Source organism: Myxine glutinosa, chromosome 6 (assembly GCF_964187855.1).
Source record: "Myxine glutinosa chromosome 6, kmMyxGlut1.1, whole genome shotgun sequence".
Lineage (NCBI taxonomy): Eukaryota > Metazoa > Chordata > Myxini > Myxiniformes > Myxinidae > Myxine > Myxine glutinosa.
The window spans coordinates 16,148,076-16,170,498 of record NC_136266.1 but is presented as its reverse complement, the minus strand read 5'-3'; the positions used below and the strand labels follow the sequence as shown (position 1 = coordinate 16,170,498).

The following is a 22,423-nucleotide window of genomic DNA, read 5'->3' as shown; positions in this document are numbered from 1 at the left end:
ATGACGGACACCAGTGAGTACACGATAGAAGAGAGACTGATTACTTGTGTTTGGGTTCACGACCGCGTGCAAGGAGCAAGTTTTGAAGACATAAGGACAAGATTTTTGCAGAGGTTCGATAAGCAAGCTCCTATGCGCGACAAGATGCGGGCATGGGAGAAGAAGGCTTTTTCAACAGGGAGTGTCCTTGATTTGACTTGATTCAGAGCAAGGCTCTTCTGCAGCGATTTCCCACCATTAAATCAAGACAAAGTGTATTTTTTCGGATGAGTGTGCTATTTACCTCAGCAATCGATCCAGGAATGCTTATTTTTGGTGCAAAGAAAATCCTCATTTTTATGAGGAAATTGAACAGCATCCTCCTCATGTCATGATGTCGGCAGAAATTTCAGAACATCACTTGATAGGGCCATATTTTGTCGATACAAGTGTCAATCACACTGCTTATTTGAACTTGCTTCATACGTGGTTTGTTCCACAACTGTGTGAGAGGTCTCGAGGCAACAACTATCCTGCAACAGTGCAACAGGATGGTGCACCAGTACATTATGCTCTCACAGGTAGAGAATATCTCGATGACAAATTCAGTGGACGATCGATTGGATGTGGATCTGAGATAGTGTGGTCTCCTCGAAGTCCAGACTCAACAACATGTGACAACTCGCTGTGGGGCATTGTGAAAGAGGAAATTTCTAATCTCTGCATAACAACAATCGAAGACCTCAAAACAGCTGTCAGGGCTGCTTTTATGACTTCCAACCCTCAACATGGAAGATGTCCAGAAGAACATGGAGAAAAATTCAAAACTTGTGCAGAGAATGGAGGGGGGCATACAGATAAATTCTAGCTAAATTCTAACTGTATGCAAAGGGACTTTGTGGCCCCTCTGTATTTATTTTCAATTCTTTGAGGTCTCTGTGAAACCAAAACATTGCATGCTCATGAATTTAACAACACAAAGATATTGTGTGAACATCAAACGGATTTTAAATAGCTTTCACCCAATTTCACAAAAAGGGCATTGGCTATAAATCACAGGCACAGCAATATAGCTAAAACCAAAGTTTTGTACGTTTGTTTAAAAAGGTTTGGTTGAAAATAAAAAAATTTAATTTGGAAACAAAATTGTGAAAGTTTGATTAACCCAATATGAAAGAAACTCACATCACTGGCGATAGCTCTCGAGGCTTTGGCCACCCTGATGGGGATGGCATCCACCCTGAGGTCGTACCCCTGAGAGTTCTGCTCCTTCAAGCCAGTCTTGTATGCAGTCTGCAACAACAAAACGAGTTGTAAGCATTTATACCAAAAAAACGACCATTCCATGACGGTCAAATCGCTAAAAAGGTCATAAAAGGGCACTAAATAACAACACCGATGGTGAAAAGAAGACCACCGACCAATCAACTGGCAGACACCACCCCTGGTATGGAAGTCACAGTTGGGAACGGCTTAAAACATCAATGCAAACCTTAGATTGAACATCACTGCCTATGGCAGGCATTTGCAAAAGTTAAGGGACCCAAGCAGATGATACCAGCTCTGGTAAAGTCACATTACAGTTACTCTTGATATATATTGTTGTGGTGAGGATAAAAATAATTAAAAGTTGCCCAAATGAAACAAACGTGCAGTTTCACTTCAATTGTTCCAGGGATGTCCTAATTATCATTGGTGGTATCAATAAGTCTGCATACTTCACTGATGTTTTGTGAGTTCAGCTTGGCTTGGAGAAACTGTGGAGTGTCTGGCATCATATGAATTTGGGTTTTCTCATTGTCCCAAGCCGCCGTGTAGAGTCGCTGCAAAAGGCATTGAAAAGGGAAAATAAAACTATTATTTTCGAACTCAATAATTCCCACAACGCAACCGCAGGATGATTACGAGATTGGAATGAATGCTGTATTTCACTCACGTTATTGATGTTTTGAGAGTTGATCTTAGCTTGGATCAGGATAGGATCGTCCAGTATGGAAGTGAATGGGAGGGTGTCCGGATGCTGCCGGTACTTCTTCTCACTCAGGATTTCTGATGCTTTCTGGGCCTTCTGCATCTCCAACGAAGCCGTAGGGACCCAGCCGATGCCTCGTAACCACTCAAGATCTGCTTTGTAAGCATTCTATTTGAAAATAACAAGCAATGGAACTTCAGTGGGACATGAAATGAATAATTAACCAAAAGGAGCTAAGGGAGATCATTTCAGGAGGAAGGAATGATGATTTATCAACTCAGACTCACATCACTCTGCAGCTCGTAGGCAAACTTGGCATGAACATTCCCGATATGATCCGGTAGGCAAGTCCATTGATGGGGGATATTCTTGTAGTTAATATTGCTAATCATGTTCTGGCAGTTTTTCGCCGTAACAAAATTGAGCATGTCGACGGGAAGATGCATGTTCGTTTTCTCCTTCTCGTAGGCCTTCTTGTACTCGCGCTCACTCTGGATCTTGGCCACTTTCATCGAGTGTACCAGCTTGGGGTCATCCTCCAGGCTCTGGGCTCCGATATGATGTCCTCTTTGCTTATAATAAGCCGCCTTGTACTTGTACTGCAAGTACGAATAAATATCACCTCAAAGTTATTTTTGCATGAGCTAACTCACCTTGTTACTATTCAGGAGCCGGAAATGTATAAAATTGTTCTTACATCGCTGGCAATGTCCCTGGAAGCTTTGGCAACCTTCAGTGGGATGGCATCAATCCGCATGTCATATCCATGCTTCCTGGATTCCTCCCACTCTGCTTTATAATAATTCTGAAAATCAATATCAATTAGCTATTAGCACACGTGCTAACAATGGGAATGAATCATAAATGAACAATGGGAGTGAATCATAAATGTACAATGGGAGTGAATCATAAATGAACAATGGGAATGAATCATAAATGAACAATGGGAGTGAATCATAAATGAACAATGGGAGTGAATCATAAATGAACAATGGGTATGAATCATAAATGAACAATGGGAGTGAATCATAAATGAACAATGGGAGTGAATCATAAATGAACAATGGGAGTGAATCATAAATGAACAATGGGAGTGAATCATAAATGAACAATGGGAATGAATCATAAATGAACAATGGGAGTGAATCATAAATGAACAATGGGAATGAATCATAAATGAACAATGGGAGTGAATCATAAATGAACAATGGGAGTGAATCATAAATGAATAATGGGAGAAAAGTTGTTGAATAAGTGGAAAGGGAATGAATTCTTGCCTTGCTGGTGTTGTAAGCATTCTGTTTAGCCTGCAGCAGTTCTGGAGTGTCTGGCATGATGTGGATTTGTGTTTTGTCCACATTCCATGCTGCTTTGTACACCCTCTGTGGCAATAAAGATAACCAAAAAAATGACAAGAAGATTTATCAACAACTACTATGAGATAAAACTTTTGAAAAGTCCCATAAGATAATTATCATAATAAGTCTCTAAAATCAAATAATAGTTATGTTTTAAAAAGATTTATATATATATATATATATTCTATACCTATAAAAGGCAAAAAAAATCTCTTTCTCCCTCTCTCATGCAAGGCTGTAGGCCGTAGGGGGTTGTGGTGCCAGGTGGCATAAATTATCCATGTAAATGTGCACCATGTAGCGCCACCTGGTGGTGGTGGCAGAGGATTTTGTACCTGGGCAACGCTGACGTTAAAGCACTCTTCGCAGAGGTAAGTTAATTTTGGCAAACAGGACGACTAATTGGTCCATCAGCGATATATATATATATATATATATATATATATATATATATATATATATATATATATTCATGAAAAGTTATAAGTTAGATCAATCAAAATGTGCATGCGTAATTAAAATCCATTAAGCAATAATGATGTTTTAATAAATTGTGTTCATCAGACTGGTCGTTCCATCTCAACAGCATATTTCCTTCCCTTTAAGAATAGGTAAAAATATGAGATACAAAAGTCGAATTGGTTATGCTATATGTTTTGTCTATTGCATTGTCAAAATATTATATTTAAACAGAAATATAGTTTATTGTACAAGCACAAACTCCTTGGCCTCTGCGCAGGCTGACAAAGCCGATCCTGCTGTTCACTGCAGCTCCACAGGGTCGGTCAAGCTGCATAAGTGTTTATATGTCGGAGAACATTACATTCTCGAACTCTGTGGCCAGCTCAAGGTGTGGCCAGCTCATTGCAGGTAGGGCATCTGCTCCGTGCTGATGAAAGCCAACCAGCCAGAAATGCGTGTTTGCAAATGGTGCAGTTGTACTATCCTGGAGGGGACTGCCATGAGCAGCAGGATCTGCTTTGTCATCCCGTGTAGAACCAGAGGAGTTTATATCACATTCCCTTAATTGTAAATATCCCGGCTGTCCCCAGATTTGCTTATGGACCACAGACATTATTGGTTTTTGGCAGGCAGATCCGATTGGTCAGGTTCCATGTGTAAATAGGCAGTGTGGAACATTATACCTGATACCACATCATGGAGGAAGTTGTACCTGGTATAACAAATGGTATGTACATTATCATTGTTGCTTATGGAAGCAAAAAAGTTTTATTAATGTTTTAAAGGTTTAAGCGATTCAAATCCTGGCTTTCGAGACAGCAAGTATGAAGCTAGTGCAGGGGAAGAGCAGAATGATGAGGATCCTACAAACACACATTAACTGCTCTGTTTGAGTACAACGATCAGAGTATGCTGTTGAAGCATTGAACCGCTTCAGGTAAAGGTGTGTTTTTTGTCCTGAAGGACAGAGAATACAGGTTAATGGAACGTTCAAACAACAGAACAGGTTGAGAGCGCCAAAAAATCATGGCTCTTTTATTTATTTATTTTCTACAAGTCTAAGAAGTTTGTGAAACATCAAACTGCCTTTGTTTTTGTTTATCTCATTACATTTTTGTTTTTTTGAAGTGTTCCAAAAACATAAATAAATAAATTGTTTTTAATGTTTAAAAAACCATGTCCTTTCATTAGCTGAGATTCTCTAGCTTAAGCAAGAAAAAGCATCCTCACAATGGCATCCCTGGTATCAGAGGCCTTTTGTAATGGCTGTCAAGGCCGACTCCACACTCGGCTAATTCTCTAAAGTGGCATAAGCAGTGTGTCCTATTCCTTCCTGGGAAGCTGGAATCCCTCGAGACCAGTGTTTAGGAACTTTCCAATTTTGGCCTGATATCAATTTCCTCCTCACCTCTTTGAATAATTTACCTGTGACACTACAAAGATGGTTCCAACTTGTGTTGTAAAGTAAAATCTGATACAAGGCCCTGGCGTTCGCTGTCATCAGTGAAAACTCACGTCTCGTGCACCATGGGTCGAACCTATAAACCTCATCAGTGTAAAAAACCTCATCGGTGTTATAAACCTCATCGGTGTTATAAACCTCATCGGTGTTATAAACCTCATCAGGGTTATAAACCTCATCAGTGTTGTAAACCTCATCAGTGTTGTAAACCTCATCAGTGTTATAAACCTCATCAGTGTTATAAACCTCATCAGTCTTATAAACCTCATCAGCGTTATAAACCTCATCAGTGTTATAAACCTCATCAGTCTTATAAACCTCAACAGTCTTATAAACCTCATCAGCGTTATAAACCTCATCAGCGTTATAAACCTCATCAGTGTTATAAACCTCATCAGTCTTATAAACCTCAACAGTCTTATAAACCTCATCAGCGTTATAAACCTCATCAGCGTTATAAACCTCATCAGCGTTATAAACCTCATCAGCGTTATAAACCTCATCAGTGTTATAAACCTCATCAGTCTTATAAACCTCATCAGTGTTATAAACCTCATCAGGGTTATAAACCTCATCAGTCTTATAAACCTCATCAGGGTTATAAACCTCATCAGGGTTATAAACCTCATCAGGTTTATAAACCTCATCAGTGTTGTAAACCTCATCAGTGTTGTAAACCTCATCAGTGTTATAAACCTCATCAGTGTTATAAACCTCATCAGTGTTATAAACCTCATCAGTGTTATAAACCTCATCAGTGTTGTAAACCTCATCAGTTCTATCTCCTGTATCCCTTGCTGTCTCCCTTGACATATCACGTGCCTTCGACACGGACTGGAACCCCGCTCTGCTCACCAAACTCTCCTCCTATGGTATCCATGGAAATCTCCACGCATGGCTTGCGGACTTCCTCTCTAGTCGTAGTCAACGTGCGGCCCTGAATGTATTTCTCTCATATCCCCTTCCTGTTCTGACTGGAGTTCCCCAAGGCAGTGTTCTGGGCCCCGTGCTTTTTCTGGTCTTCATCAATGATCTCTCCGACTCTCTGGAAAATCCTCTCTATCTCTTTGCTGATGACTCCACTCTCTGCCGCTCCATTCCTCATCCCTCAGATCGGCAGTCTGCAGCCTCCTCACTCTCTGCAGACCTGGACAAAATCACAGACTGGTCAAACAAGTGGAACATGTCTTTCAATCCTGACAAATCTCACACTCTCACTATGTCTCTCCGAAAAGACCGACTGGAAAACCCTCCCATCAACTTTCTCAACAATGCTCTCCAAGAAGTTCTGTCGCTCAAGCTTTTGGGTCTCACTATCTGCCATGATCTTTCTTGGGAAAACCACATTTCCAAGCTGGCCTCCAAAGCCAGTCGCTGACTGGGCATCCTCCGTCATGCAAAGTCCTTCATTGGCACACCTGAGCTCCTCACCACATACAAGGCTTTCATCCGCAGCTCAATGGAATACTGTTCCCCCCTCTGGGCCGGTGCTCCTGCCTCACACCTAGCTCGGTTTCACGCTGCTGAAGCCAAAGCTTTCAGAATCATTGGAATCTCCTGCGATGGAGCTGACTCCGAGGGCCTTTCACTCACTCACCGCAGGCAGGTTGGTGGTCTTTCTGTCTTCTACCGACTCCTCTCCGGCCTTGCTCCCTCAGCTCTCTCTGTGCTCTGTCCCCTAAATATTCCTACAGGTCGCACAAGATCTGCCAGCAACCCTCTTATGGTTAAACTGTACTGCCAAAATCTAGGCTCTCTGCTCACCTTCACTCCTTCATTCCCCTTTTCTCCCGCCTCTGGAACAAACTCCCCCACTCCCTTCAATCCAACTCCTCCCTCCAGGTCTTTAAAACAGCTGTTCACCACCGTCTCTTATCTTCCCCCATCCAAAACCTTGATCTTTTCTACCCCCGCTAATTCACCCCAGATACACTTTTTTGAAATTCCAACTTCTTTCGTGGAAGTCCTTGCAGTGTCCATATGTTTTATACGTCTCCCACCTCCCCCCAAGCCCTCTCCCTCCCACAGTTCTCTCGATGTCCCTGCTCTCAAATGTTGTGTTTGTGTCCTCCCCCCTCTCTCCCCATCTTGTCTACCGCTCCCCTTATTTTGTGTTTTATGTGTCAGTTTGACTTTTTGTGTGATTAATGTTAGCTCTTTCACGAGCCTCGATCTTGTATACAAAAAAAAAAAAAAAGTGTTGTAAACTTCATCAATGTTGTAAACCTCATCAGTGTTGTGAACCTCATCAGTGTTGTGAACCTCATCAGTGTTGTAAACCTCATCAGTGTTGTAAACCTCATCAGTGTTGTGAACCTCATCAGTGTTGTGAACCTCATCAGTGTTGTGAACCTCATCAGTGTTGTAAACCTCATCAGTGTTGTAAACCTCATCAGTGTTGTTCACCTCATCAGTGTTGTTCACCTCATCAGTGCTGTAAACCTCATCAGTGTTGTTCACCTCATCAGTGTTGTAAGTCTCATCAGCGTTGAGTTTTATGTCAGAAGACGTATGATTTTATCAATATCTCAGATTATGATAACGTTACATCTATCATGGAAGTGAGCATTCCATCACATCAGCCGCCATCCTCCTCTCTTCCCACAAGGCCTCTTCTTGTAATTGCTATATTGTAGCGGCTGCCGCTGAGTTTTCACAATCGCCTTGCACCTATCAAGGACGCGGAGCGATCACCATGCCGGGCTCGTCCAGGACGCCCGGGCAGGCCCGCGCTCAACTTGCCAGGCCTCAGTCGGGACGCCCGGGCATGCCCGGGCATGCCCGGGCAGGCTCGCCCTCAACTTGCCAGGCCGCAGCCAGGACGCTGTGCCACGCCCCCTGGCGCCGGGCCTGGGCAAACCCCCTGGCGGAATAGATATATATTGCTGACGGATAAACGGAGATTCAGAGTGCCTGAGTGTTTGATTTCATTAAAGCAACTCGGATGAATTCTAGCTTTTTGTCGCGTCCATTCTTCCGATCGACGTGGGAGCCCCGGCTCCTTCATTGGTGACCTATCGACATGGACACGGCAGTCGCCCTTAAACTGCCTACCTTCTGGGAGGCTCACGCGGCGGTTTGGTTCGCACAGGCGGAGTCCCTGTTCGCCCTGCGAGGCATCACGGCCGACGACACCCGCTTCCACCATGTGGTAGCTGCGCTCGGGTCGGTTACCGCGGCCCGCGCCCTGAGCCTCCTCGAAAGCCCGCCAGCCGCTGACAAATACGGCGTGATTAAGAAGCTTCTCCTCGATGCTTTCGCCCTCCCATCGCCGGAACGCGCACGGCGCCTGCTCGATTTGCCTGAGCTCGGCGTCACGCGCCCTTCCGAGCGCATGGACTACATGCTTTCACTGCTCGGCGAGCACTCTCCGGCATTCCTGTTCCGGGAGCTGTTCTTCCGTCAGCTGCCTAACCCGGTACGCCTCGCCCTGGCAAGCACGACGATCACAGATCCCCGGGCCCTTGCCAGAGAAGCCGACAAGATCTCCGCCGCAGGACAGCGCATCGCAGCGGCGACATGGGACCCACCGCCGTCCGACGCAACACCCAGGGCGCCCGAGCACCCGGCACGGTCGACGGCCGAACTGCCGACGCCATTGGCGGCCGCTCTACCGAGCCGACCACCTCCGGCACGACGACCGAGGCCTCCACCTGACCAAGCGTGGTGTTACTATCATGCCAGGTTCGGACAGAAGGCCCGGACATGCCGACCCCCGTGCACCTTCGGCAGGCCGGGAAACGGCCGGGCCGGCGTTCATTACCAGCCATGAGCGCCGGCCACACGGGCAACTTACTGTTCATCACGGATACAGCGTCCGGACGGCGCTTCCTGTGCGACACCGGCGCCCAACTGAGCGTCATACCCGCCTCTGACCAGGACAGGCAATCCGCGGTTTGCGGCCCCTCCTTAGTTGCGGCCAACGGATCGACTATCCGCACCTTTGGCCCGCGCAACGTCACCCTCTGCTTCGGCGGCCAACGCTTTGCTTGGACGTTTGTAACCGCCAACGTGCCCGTGGCTCTGCTAGGCGCCGACTTCCTCTGCGCACACGGACTGCTGGTGGACGTCCAACGGCGTCGTTTAATCAACGCTGAAACCTTCAGCTCCCTGGTATGCACATTGAGCAGCTCCGCGCCGACCGAGCTGGCATGCACCGTCCCGGCGGCGAACGAGTTTGCTCGCCTGCTCACGGAGTTCCCGGCCCTCACGCGGCCGACGTTTTCGGCCGTCGCAGTACGGCATGGGATCGAGCACCACATACCAACCACGGGCCCGCCGGTCTACGCCAGGGCCCGCCGCCTCGACCCAGCCAAGCTCGCCGTAGCGAAGGCCGAATTCGACGCGTTGGAGCACCTCGGCATCGTGCGGCGCTCCGATAGCGCGTGGGCCTCGCCACTGCACATCGTGCCAAAGCCGGGGGGTGGATGGCGCCCGTGTGGCGACTACCGCCGTCTCAATGACGCTACCACCCCCGACAGGTACCCGATCCCGCATATCCAAGACTTCTCCGCCCGTCTGGCGGGACGGGTCATTTTTTCGAAAATTGACCTCATACGGGGATATCACCAGGTACCTGTCAGGGCGGCCGACGTCCCTAAAACGGCAGTCATCACGCCGTTCGGCTTATTCGAATTCTTGCGGATGCCGTTTGGTCTCAAGAACGCGGCTCAGGCGTTCCAGCGCTTGATGGACGGCGTGCTGCGTGACCTGCCGTTCCTTTTCGTTTACCTGGACGACATCCTCGTCGCCAGCACGTCCCGGGCCGAGCACCTCCTCCACCTCCGAACACTGTTCGAGCGCCTCAGCGAGCACGGCCTCATCGTCAACCCGGCCAAATGCCACTTCGGCACGACGGCCGTTGATTTTTTGGGCCATCACATCACCAAGAACGGGGCCGTGCCGCTGCCAACCAAGGTCGAGGCCATCACCACGTTCCCGCGTCCCCGCACCATAAAGGCCCTGCAGGAATTCCTGGGAATGGTGAATTTTTATCACCGCTTCGTGCCCCGCGCTGCTCAGCTCATGCGGCCCCTCTACGAAGCCCTCCGGGGCAAGCCGGCCAAGCACGACATCGCCTGGTCCGCGGCAATGGATGCGGCCTTCCAAGGCTCAAAGCGGGCCCTCGCCGACGCAACACTGCTCGCTCACCCGGTGCTCAACGCTCCCATCGCCCTCACCACGGATGCCTCCGACTACGCGGTGGGCGCCGTACATGAGCAATGGGTGAACGGGGTTTGGCAGCCACTCGCTTTTTTCAGCCGGCAGCTCCGGCCGAACGAGCTCAAATACAGCACGTTTGACCGGGAGCTCCTCGGTCTACACTTGGCCGTCCGCCATTTCCGCCACCTCCTGGAGGGCCGACCTTTCACGGCGTTCGTCGACCACAAGCCGTTGGTTTACGCCATGGCCAAGGTCACGGAGCCATGGTCGGCCCGCCAACAGCGCCACCTCTCCGCCGTGTCGGAGTTTACCACGGACATCCGGCACGTCGCCGGCAAAAACAACGCCGTGGCCGACTGTCTTTCCCGGGCCAGCGCGAACGCGGTCCACCTGGGCGTGGATTTTGCGCTTATGGCGGCGGACCAAACCACCGACACCACGGTGCAAGCCCTCCGGGCGGCGGACACGGGCCTCCGCCTGGCCGACATCCCCTGCGCGGACACTGTCCTGCTCTGCGACGTCTCCCAAGGCCAGCCTCGCCCCATCGTGCCCGTCGCCTGGCAACGCCGCATCTTCGCCTCCCTCCACGGCCTTTCCCACCCGGGCCGGAAAGCTTCCCAGAAGCTGGTGTCGGCGCGTTTCGTCTGGCACGGCCTTCGTCGGGACGTCCGCGATTGGACCAGCGCCTGCACGGCCTGCCAACGGGCCAAGGTCCACCGACACACCCAGGCCCCGCTGGCACCTTTCGCCGTGCCCGAACGACGTTTCGACCACGTCAACGTGGATCTGGTGGGCCCCCTCCCCCCATCACGGGGGTTCACACACCTGCTCACCATGGTGGACAGGACCACCAGGTGGCCGGAGGCCGTTCCCCTCGTCTCCACCACCACCGCCGACGTGGCGCAGGCTTTCATCGCCACCTGGGTCGCCCGCTTCGGCGCACCGGCGGACATCTCGTCAGACCGCGGTCCACAGTTCACCTCCGAGCTGTGGGGCGCGGTCGCCCGCAACCTGGGGGTCAAGCTCCACCGTACTACGGCCTACCACCCCCAAGCAAACGGGTTGTGCGAGCGATTCCACCGCTCCATGAAGGCCGCGCTCATGGCCGGCCTTCAAGACGTCGGGTGGGCCGACCGGCTGCCGTGGGTCCTTTTGGGCCTTCGCACGGCCCCCAAGGAGGACCTCCAGGCATCCACCGCCGAGCTTGTCTATGGCCAGGTGCTACGCGTCCCGGGCGAATTTGTGCCCGACGCTACCAGTCCCTGGTCCGCAGCTCACCAGCGCTCGGACCTCCAGGAGGCCGCCCGACGGTTTGCCCCCGTGCCAACATCCCACCACGGTGACCCCCAGTCCTACGTCCCCCCCAGCACTCCGCACAGCGGAGTATGTTTTTGTGCGTCACGACGCACATCGGTGGCCACTCCAGCCGCCGTACGACGGGCCCTTCCGGGTGCTGCGACGGGACGACAAGTCGTTCGTCATCGACATCGGCGGCAGGTCGGACCGGATTGCTGTGGACCGCCTCAAGCCGGCGCACGTGGACGTCGACCACCCACCACGGGTGGCCCTTCCGCCGCGGCGAGGCCGCCCCCCGTCCACGGTGCCCCCCACTCGACCGCCCACCACCTCACCGGACCCCCTCCCACGACCCGCCAGGGGTCGCTTCGGCCGGGTCATCAGGACCCCCCTCAAATTGACCCTGCCGGTGCAAGTCGATTCTGGGGGGACGTGTGTAGCGGCTGCCGCTGAGTTTTCACAATCGCCTTGCACCTATCAAGGACGCGGAGCGATCACCATGCCGGGCTCGTCCAGGACGCCCGGGCAGGCCTGCGCTCAACTTGCCAGGCCTCAGTCGGGACGCCCGGGCATGCCCGGGCATGCCCGGGCAGGCTCGCCCTCAACTTGCCAGGCCGCAGCCAGGACGCTGTGCCACGCCCCCTGGCGCCGGGCCTGGGCAAACCCCCTGGCGGAATAGATATATATTGCTGACGGATAAACGGAGATTCAGAGTGCCTGAGTGTTTGATTTCATTAAAGCAACTCGGATGAATTCTAGCTTTTTGTCGCGTCCATTCTTCCGATCGACGTGGGAGCCCCGGCTCCTTCAATATCACCATGGTTACTACAAAGTAATCAAACCAAGTAAAAACCTTCTTCAAATTAACCTTTGCTTTCAGCAATACCAGCAAGTATTCCTATTCAAATGACAAAGTGAAACACTCTAAGGAAACAGCGTTATAATATGAGTAAAAGATGGCGCACAAGAAAACTCACATCATTAAGGTTCTGCGAGTTGATCTTGGCCTGGACGACGATGGGCGAGTCCGGGATGCTGGTGAATTCCACGGTGGATGGGTGCTGCCGGTAGTTGATTTCACTCAGGATTTCTGCCGCTCTCTGGGCCCTCTTGTGGTCGAGAGAGCCCAAGGGGATCCAACCCATTTCTCGTATCCACTCCAAGTCCGACTTATAAAGAGTCTATGATGGAGGACATTGCAATCGAGAGGAATGAAAACAAACGAATTTGAACAAAAACAGGAACTATGCTGATCAACCATCCGTGATAAACAGAACAGGGATATTTCAGGAAAAAAAACTTTTCATCTAGGGTACAATAAATCTACTAAATTTATGTATGGCTCTGCAAAGTTTGTTTAGGATGCCAGCGATAACTCGCCGACTCTAAAGACACCATGGGTTTTTTTTAATAACCACCAACCCCAGTGCTGGCTGGTGGCTCCTCTGGTTTAACATATACACACACACATCGATGCCTCGACCCGCATGCGACACACCCAGGACGGAAGTTTATACCTGGGTCGGGATCCCACTTCCCAGGATAGGCAGCTCAAGGATCAGTGTGAAATTCCGAAGATATCCTGCCAGCCCAAGAATTCGACATGATATAGAACAACAACTTATACAGAATGGAAAACCAGAAAACAAAAGAGAGAAGAGCAGAAAGGTTACACTGAAGAGGACAGAAGGTATAACCGATCAATCTTACTATGATTTACCAAATGTCTGTCTGTTCCCAGTAGTCCTTGAGCCAACCGGCCATTTTTTGAAGTGAATGCTCCGGGGGGGGAGTAATTCTCATTATGATTTTCCATTAGACCAATGTCTCAAGTGTCAGAAAAGGTGTGATGGACATCTGAGAACGGTAGCTTAGTGCCCGGATGGACGCCATCTTTGAAACCACCCAGCTCGAAAATGCCCATTTGGTGGGGTACATTGTTGCACGTGTATCTGGACTTCTATACTAGCTATCGATGTGCGGTTGACGACTAAATATACGTCCGATGTGTACCGTCTAAATAAAAAATAATATGAAGCATTTTGTTTTAGATTAATTATTATAAAAATCAATTATCGAAAAAAAATCATATATTTTTCAATATTTTATTATTAGACTTGTACTTTTTTAGTGAAACAACACTGGTATGATTTTCCAAATTATGCATTGTGCTACACCGTTTATCTGTCTATAAAAATAACTCAAAAACTAAAACATATCATCCACCACGAGTGTACACAAAAAATATATGAAAAGGCATGCACTTTCCACAAACCGAAACTATGTCAGTTGGAATTTCCCGCCGATAATCAACCCACAGAACCCAGTGCCGAAAGTGACGTCAGTCTATTCTATATCTATATTCTATATTCTATATCTCAGTCTGAGATTTGTTGCGGTGACCTGATTAATTTCTGAGGGGGGGGGGGGGGGGGTGGGTGGCTTAAGAACTAAAAGTGAACATGTTAGATGGCGCCACATACAACTCTATTATAGAGTTGTATTGTGGCGCCATCTAACATGTTCACTGACTTGGATGAGTATGTCTATGTAAGCTGGCGAGCTTTTCGGATATCGGAGTAATCTAACGTCAGTCTTTTTGTTCTTTCAGCTGAGATGGCCGGTGTCGAGGCGAAACGGGCGAAGATTGAACCTGAGTCCGGAACGTGCATCCTGTGCAGCAAGAAGTCGCCACTCTCTGAACTAAGCAAGGCAGCGGGCAACAGTTCTTGGAAGACATTGTGTGACGCAGCCGCAGTTAGAAACTTTTATCCAATTCTAAAGCTAGTCCAAGAAGGCGCAGTTGAACTTCCTAATATTCCAATATTATACCATAGGGCTTGTAGATCAGACTTCACTCACAAAAACCACCTCGCTACTTTGACCAATGCAGCTAGAAGTTCTTCACTTGATACTGGCGATGCGGTGCGACGGCGATCATCACGGGAAGAGACAGGATCAACTTCAACGGTCTACGATGATAAATGCATTTTTTGCCAGCGTGCTTCAAAATTCATAAAAGGCAGTCGTACCCATGAAACAGTTGTCTTGGCTGTTGAACTTCGAGCAGATAAGACAATAAGAGATGCTGCGACAGCTCGCAATGATGAGAGAGTTTTGGCATTGACTACACGAGATATGGTTGCAGCTGAGGCTCACTACCACTTCTCCTGCTATAGAAACTACACACGGCCCCAAAAACCTCAAGTAGAAACTGACATTGAAGATAATATCGAGAAAAAAGAAATGATACGATGTATATTCAATTTCATTCGCACTGACTTGTTCTTGAACCCGAGGATTGTTCCAATAGTTGATGTTGCAACAGATATCCTGTCTTCAGATACATTTTCAGTTGATGTTCGTGACTCCATCAAGAAGAATCTGCAGCGCACATTACAAAGAGAGTTTGGAGAATCGCTCATCTTCTTCAATGTGAAACACCGTGTATACTTGATGCCCGATAATCTGACAAAGCGAGAGATTGCTGCAGAGTGCGTAAACCTGAAAGCAGAAGTGAAAGCATTTGAACGAACGGACGGTGAAAGTAACATTGTGCGTGCAGCTACTTCACTGCGACACCAGATCAAAGATGCTCATTACAATGAACGTTGGCCGCCTCAGCCAGCAGAACTCACTTCAGATTACGTGAAGATACCAGATTCTCTTCGTGTATTTCTGCATACTTTGATTTGCGGGAGTGGGGGTAGCTCTGCGCGTGCCGACACACTGGTATGGTCGATGGCTCAAGATATCATCAATGCTGTACCATTAGAACATCGAAGCATGTCCTACTTCCGTGGGTCATGAAAACGCTCACCGGTAATACAGAGGTCATCAGAATATTGAATCGACTCGGGCACGGATGTTCGTACACAGTTCTGGAAGAAATCGAGACAGCGCTATGCATAGACAAATTAGCAAGTGTGGAGAAAGATACAGTACCACTTCCGTCACATGTGCACCCTTCGGTCCCGACTGTATTAGCATTCGATAACATCGACAGGCTAGAGGAATCGCTGAGTGGTGGCGGAACATCGCATCGCGTCAACGGTATCATCGTCCAACCGAAGTCGCAGTCGTGTTTGCCACCCCAACCTCCATCGGCAGTATCCAAAGCAGATAAGAAGCGATCTATCCCGTCATCCAGCAATTTAGTTCCAATATACAGCGGTGGGAAACGAGAGGGCCCACCTGCAATCAAGCCTGCAGATCTTTCTGACACTCTTGCAGGCGCAACATCCCTTGCGCAGCGCCGAAATCACGTATGGATTATGACTCGCATGCTGGAACCATGCGACCAGACAATCAGTTCGTGGACTGGTTTCAACATCATGACTAGAGATCGTGTTCAGGTGACGGAAGATGTAGTTGGCTACCTGCCGACTATAAACGCGCCTGCCACAGATATGGCAACAGTGCAAGAAATCCTCAGAGAAGCTCTGAACATCATGTCATCACTTCAGCTTGAGCGTATACCGGTGGTGCTAGACCAGGCACTATTTGCTAAGGCGACCGAAATAGCATGGAAAGATGTCGATCGATATGGAAGAATCGTGCTCATGATGGGGAACTTCCATACCATCTGTAACTTCATGTCGAGCATTGGGAAAATGTTTGGAGATGCAGGCCTTCGGGATGTAGCTGTTGAGTCAGGAGTAATCGCTGAAGGTTCCATCAACAGGGTTCTGGAAGGCAAGCAATACAACCGTGCTGTGCGACTCCACAAGTTGATGTACGAGGCACTAATGCGCATCATTTGGAAGGGCTTCCAGGTGTGGATAGAAAGCAATCATCCTGACAAGGAACCCCAGATTCGAAGCACTGACCTCAAAATTCGCAGCATCAAGGAGGATGTTTGCCACGAGACTCTCGCTGCTGCTCTCGATGATGATTCATGTGTACAGAGCTTTGACATGTTCGCGAAATACCTACATTTTCTGCGAACCAAACATGGAGACCTGGCTCGCTTCTGGATGATGTATATTGATATGGTAGAGACCCTGCTGGGGTTGATTCGTGCGGATAGAGAAGGCGACTGGATGCTTCACTTGGCTTGTGTCAGAAGAGTGATCCCTTGGTGTTTCGCAATGAACAAGGTGAACTATGCTAGATATCTACCAGTGTACTATGCACAGATGACGCAACTCCACGAAACATGCCCCGAGTTGTACAGGCATTTCAATCAAGGCTACTTCTCCGTACAGCTTAGACCAGGGAATCCATTTGCCAGAATCGCTGTTGATCAGACAACAGAAGAAACAGTAAACAAAGATACGCAAACAGCTGGAGGAACACGAGGTTTTAGTCTTCGACAAGGGGCTGTGTCACGATACTATCTAACTGCAGAAAATCGGGCTACTGCACTGAGGCAACTACGAGAAACTATCCTTGTGAATGGCAGCGACACATCTCACGCCAAGCACCCTGACTTGTCTACTTCTCGCATCAAACGTGATGAGTCTGGCGTCACAGCTATCTGTGATCTACTGGAAAATGACTGGACCAATCCATTCGCCGATGATCCGTCATGTCTTCTCAGTATATCTACCGGAGCGGCTGCGAGGGAGGACGTTTCTAATGACCTACTCAACACCCTGCAAAAGGGGGAAGCGGCGTATCAAAGCTTCCAGAAACGTCTTGAAGAGGGAACAGGCTTTCATGACACATTGAACAAGCTAAACTTGAAGACCTTTGGTAAGATCAAGCAGAAAGTTGTGAAGGGCACAAACAAGGAGATCGTCCTGAGAGCTGACAGACAACTGTTTGCCACCATGATACTCATCGCCAAGACAAGGAACCTCGACATGCAACTTGTCCTTTGTCACCCACTAGGGCCGTTACCATGGTCTTTGGCAAACGTTGATGGGTCAATGAAAAAAACGAACAAAGCTGCACTTGCGAAACACATGGAAGGTCTTGTGGAACCAGCCGAGAACGTTGACAAGCGAAGTGCAACAATAATTGATGCGATGGCTCTCATACAAAAGATGCATGGCGAGAACGACACGTTCGAAGAACTATCTGACCGCATCCTTGCTGCAGCGCTTCACGCTGGTCAAGGCAGTGAGCGCATCGATGTTGTCTTTGACACATACACAGAAGAATCCATCAAAGCAGCTGAGCGTGTGAACCGCGGTTCAAATGAAGGCATCAGTTTCAGCGAGATCAGACCCGCACACAAAATCATGAACTGGCGGCGTCTCCTTGCTTGCAGCCAGACAAAGGAGAAACTGGTTGTGTTTCTGGCGGAGTCGTGGAAACATGAAACAAATCGCGAAAAGCTAGGCAACAGAACACTGTATGTCACCTGTGGTGAAAAATGTCTGGTACTGACCCGCGATAGGTGGAAGTTGGTGCAAGCACTCGAATGTAGCCACGAGGAAGCAGACACGCGTATGTTTCTCCACGCAAAGCACGCCGCTACCCACTACAAGACGATCATCTTAGTGGCAGATGACACCGACGTTCTGATCATCAGTCTTCATCTCAGCAGAACCATCGATAGTCAGCTCTTCATCAGACGAGGAACAAAGGTTCGAGTCAGAATGATCGACGTTGGAAAGTTGGCTGCAGTATTGGGGTCTGGAGTTTGCAGTGCATTGCCAGGGCTTCATGCATGGAGCGGGTGTGACACTGTGAGTGCTCTGGCTAGCCAAGGAAAGATAAAGGCTTTGAAGCTTGTGCAAGCGAATGAGCTGTATCTTCAAGCATTCACAGATCTGAGATCTTCGTGGAATGTACCAACAGACGTCTTCAATAGCATTCAGGCCTTCACGTGTCAGCTGTACGCCAAGAACACGAAGATCGTCGGTGTTAATTCGCTCCGTTATCACATGTTCTGTGCAAAGAAGGGCCAGATCGAATCTGGACAATTGCCGCCTTGTGAAGACTCCTTGATGCAGCATACGCTTAGGGCCAACTATCAGGCGGCTATCTGGCGACGCAGCCTTGAAAACCTACCAGACGTCCCAACACCATCAGCAGGACATGGTTGGGAACTCGATGATGGCGGTTCGCTCACAATCCGATGGATGGCGGGTCTACCAGCTCCAGATGTCGTCTTGAATCTCATCTCATGCACATGCAGAAGGACGTGTCGACCGTCAGATTGCTCCTGCATACTGAATGGGTTGAAGTGCACTGTTGTGTGTAAGCTGCAGGGATGCTCCAACATGGTGCAGGATGATGCTATCGTGGCTCAGGATGCCAATGACTCTGATGGCGACTCTGATGATTAACTTTGTGTGCACTGTATATTGTATAGCATATGTTGTTCTCTATTATAATGCAGGCCAAATTGCCTGAAAATCTTTATAGACAGATAAACGGTTTAGCAAAATGTATAATTTGGAAGATCATACCGGTGTTATTTGACTAAAACATGACATGTTCAATGATACCTCCGCTTGCTTATTAGGAATATACATCGTATGGTGTTAAAATCAGCTCCATACGTCTTTCCAAACTCTAGTAATGAATAATTAATATAATTGGCGGCCATTTTGAAATCCAAGATGGCCACCAAAGTGCAGATTTCCTATGTAACAATTTCCGCCTGCTTATTAGATATCGTATGGTGTTAAAATCCTCGCCGTACGACATTCCTAACTTGCGTTATCGTCAGAATAGATAATGCCAGCGGCGGCCTAAGTCATTTTATGCCTCTTTACATTTATTTGTTGTAAACTCGTGGTGGATGATATGTTTTAGTTTTTGAGTTATTTTTATAGACAGATAAACGGTGTAGCACAATGCATAATTTGGAAAATCATACCAGTGTTGTTTCACTAAAAAAAGTACAAGTCTAATAATAAAATATTGAAAAATATATGATTTTTTTTCGATAATTGATTTTTATAATAATTAATCTAAAACAAAATGCTTCATATTATTTTTTATTTAGACGGTACACATCGGACGTATATTTAGTCGTCAACCGCACATCGATAGCTAGTATAGAAGTCCAGATACACGTGCAACAATGTACCCCACCAAATGGGCATTTTCGAGCTGGGTGGTTTCAAAGATGGCGTCCATCCGGGCACTAAGCTACCGTTCTCAGATGTCCATCACACCTTTTCTGACACTTGAGACATTGGTCTAATGGAAAATCATAATGAGAATTACTCCCCCCGCCGGAGCATTACTTTTGGTCTGGCTCAAGGACTACAGGTACTGAAAAAACGGCTGAACCGATCGCAACGAAATTTTGGGTGGGTAATCCTGGGACCCCCTGGAGTAAAATAGGCTATTTAGTTTTTCCAATTTTTTTTCCAATTTTTCCAATTTCCAATTTTTCCCAAACATGATGGAACAATATTTACCGATATGAACAGTGATGTGGCTTTTATTGAAATTCTACAAATACCGTTTAGATTTTGATGACACGTGTGTGATATGATTTAACGGATGTTTATATAAATCGTTTAAAATAAAAGAAGCCTTCAATTTCTGATATTTTGCCTTTTCATTTGGGCCTCCCAATTGAAGCCCCACCCATAGGGTGGATACAGTTGCTAGTACATTTAATTTACCAATTTTTAGACAATATATACCTCTGCCAACAAAGGTGGATGCTGGTTATGTTTTCACCCCTGTCTGTCTGTTTGTGAACAAGATATCTTAAAATGTTGTGGACAGAATCCGACGAACCTTGGTGGACAGGTTGGGTGTGTGACGAGGAAGAATTGATCCAATTTTGGTGAAGATTCGAATCCGGATCCAGCTACCAGAATTTTGAAGTGATTCTTCACCATTGAGAGATCGGGCCAAAACTGATATTTTGCATGATCTTTTAAAAAGTTATGGATGACATGACAAAACTTGGTGGACGAGTTGGTTCGGTGACAAGAACAAGTCAATTCGACTTTGGTTCATGTCCAGATCCAGATCCAGCCTCTCAATGGGATCCAAAACATAAACCGTTCATCCTGGCGGAGGTCGCTCTCTACCGAGTGCCGTTCTACTTGTGTATATTTTCTCGTTTAAAATGCCTCAAATGAGCAATGAAACTTGATTTCGGTACTTTCTATGCTTATGCTCTTTAAATAAAGTAAAGTACTTTTATGGTTTTCCACAACAAAGCTGAGAAATTGGAAGCAAGACATGTACTGTTGGGTGTTGAAGTCATGCCCCTTCATTGGGAGCAGGTAAAACCATGTCTCTTCGACCACGTTGTTGATGTTTGGCCTATGTTGACCTTTTGACATTTTAACCTCAAAATCAATAGCCTTCTTCCTCATCACCAACTCTACCATCTGGTGAAGTTTCGTGAAGATCGGTTTAAAATTGTGACCTGTAGGCAATTGACAAATAGACAAACAGACAAACAGACTAATGCACACGACCAACCAATACACTTGAAAAAATTTCGATTCTCAAGTAATAACCAGACAATGGTCTGTGAATTATATTAATGATTATATATACAGTGTGCACACACTCATGCACACACGAGGGTGGATATTTTGAGACCTGGGAGGGTATCATTCCACCTTCTGAGGCCCACATTTGGAAATGACAGCCAATAACACACACACACACACACACACACACACACACACACACACACACACACACACACACACACACACACACACACCGAGTTAACAGAGTCACTGATGATAAACCAGGTAAATTACCTCAATGCATACATATAAATCACTAACACCTATAGCTAAATGTCCTTACATCGTCGCGCAGCTCCTGCATCATCTTGGCTTGCTGCACGCTCAATGCGTCGGGCAGCATCGTGTAACGGTGGAACTGTTGCTTGTAGTTAATGTTGCTGGTCAAAGCCTGGGCCTTTTTGGCCAAGATCACATTCAGCATGTCCACAGGAGATTGGTAACTCGTTTTCTCCTTCTCATAGGCCTTCTTGTACTCACGATCACTCTGCATCTTGGCCACTTTCATGGAGTGGACCAACTTAGGGTCATCCTCGAGGCTCAGAGCTCCAATGGGATGACCTTTTTCTTTTTCATAAGCCTCTTTGTACTTGTACTGTCAAAATATAGGAAAATATCACTTAGTGGACTCTTACGCTGTTATTTTACAAGTTACAATTGTTTTACGTGAAGCAACTCACATCACTGGCAATATCCCTGGAGGCCTTGGCCACTCTGATGGGGATGGCATCCACTCTGAGATCATATCCGTAGGACTTCTGCTTCTCCAAGCCAATCTTGTACCATTTCTGTAAACACAGAAAACTTTAACATTTCAACCGTAAAAAAAGACTTGCTTTATGTGACATCAGGAACAGCTCCAAGGATCTATGGTCGTCAATGTTTAAGGAACAAAAAAGGATGGCAGACAACAAGGTGGCTCGAGACTGATGATGAAAAAAAACTAAACTGATTTAAGATCTGTAGGTAAAGTAGAACAACACACCGGAAGGTCAACACATCAGACTCTGATTCGGACAGTGAAACCGAGCCACCATAGGTCGGCCTATCACAGAAACTGCAAATTGCGCATCACCTGATGCCTTACGTGAGAAGTTTCTCATCAACCACAAAAGCTTGGCAGCAGCAGATCAATGTCGCCTCATCTGTTCCTTCCTTCTTCACGGACGGAGTCACAACAGAAAACTGTTTTAATTAACTGTCCTGGAGTAAAAGGCCAAGGTCCAAACATCTCATGCCTCTTGTAGTCCTTCTACCCTACACCCGCACCACAAACTCTCACCTCTGAAAAATCCTCCCAGAATGAGAGCAATTTCACCAA

The 22,423-nt window shown here is 47.6% G+C and overlaps 1 protein-coding gene across 1 annotated transcript in view; it reads right to left on the bottom strand.

Annotated features, from left to right (window-relative positions):
* LOC137429336 (nebulin-like) overlaps positions 1 to 22,423 on the bottom strand; it is a 289,229-nt gene that overhangs the window by 134,125 nt on the left and 132,681 nt on the right. The window contains exons 57-65 of the mRNA XM_078779632.1: positions 21,783 to 21,890; positions 21,386 to 21,697; positions 12,670 to 12,873; positions 3,229 to 3,333; positions 2,649 to 2,756; positions 2,239 to 2,550; positions 1,916 to 2,119; positions 1,698 to 1,802; positions 1,165 to 1,272 (exon numbers count right to left, since the gene is read on the bottom strand). Coding sequence (XP_078635758.1) covers positions 1,165 to 1,272; positions 1,698 to 1,802; positions 1,916 to 2,119; positions 2,239 to 2,550; positions 2,649 to 2,756; positions 3,229 to 3,333; positions 12,670 to 12,873; positions 21,386 to 21,697; positions 21,783 to 21,890 — 1,566 coding nt within the window. The remainder of the gene's footprint in view (positions 1 to 1,164; positions 1,273 to 1,697; positions 1,803 to 1,915; positions 2,120 to 2,238; positions 2,551 to 2,648; positions 2,757 to 3,228; positions 3,334 to 12,669; positions 12,874 to 21,385; positions 21,698 to 21,782; positions 21,891 to 22,423) is intronic.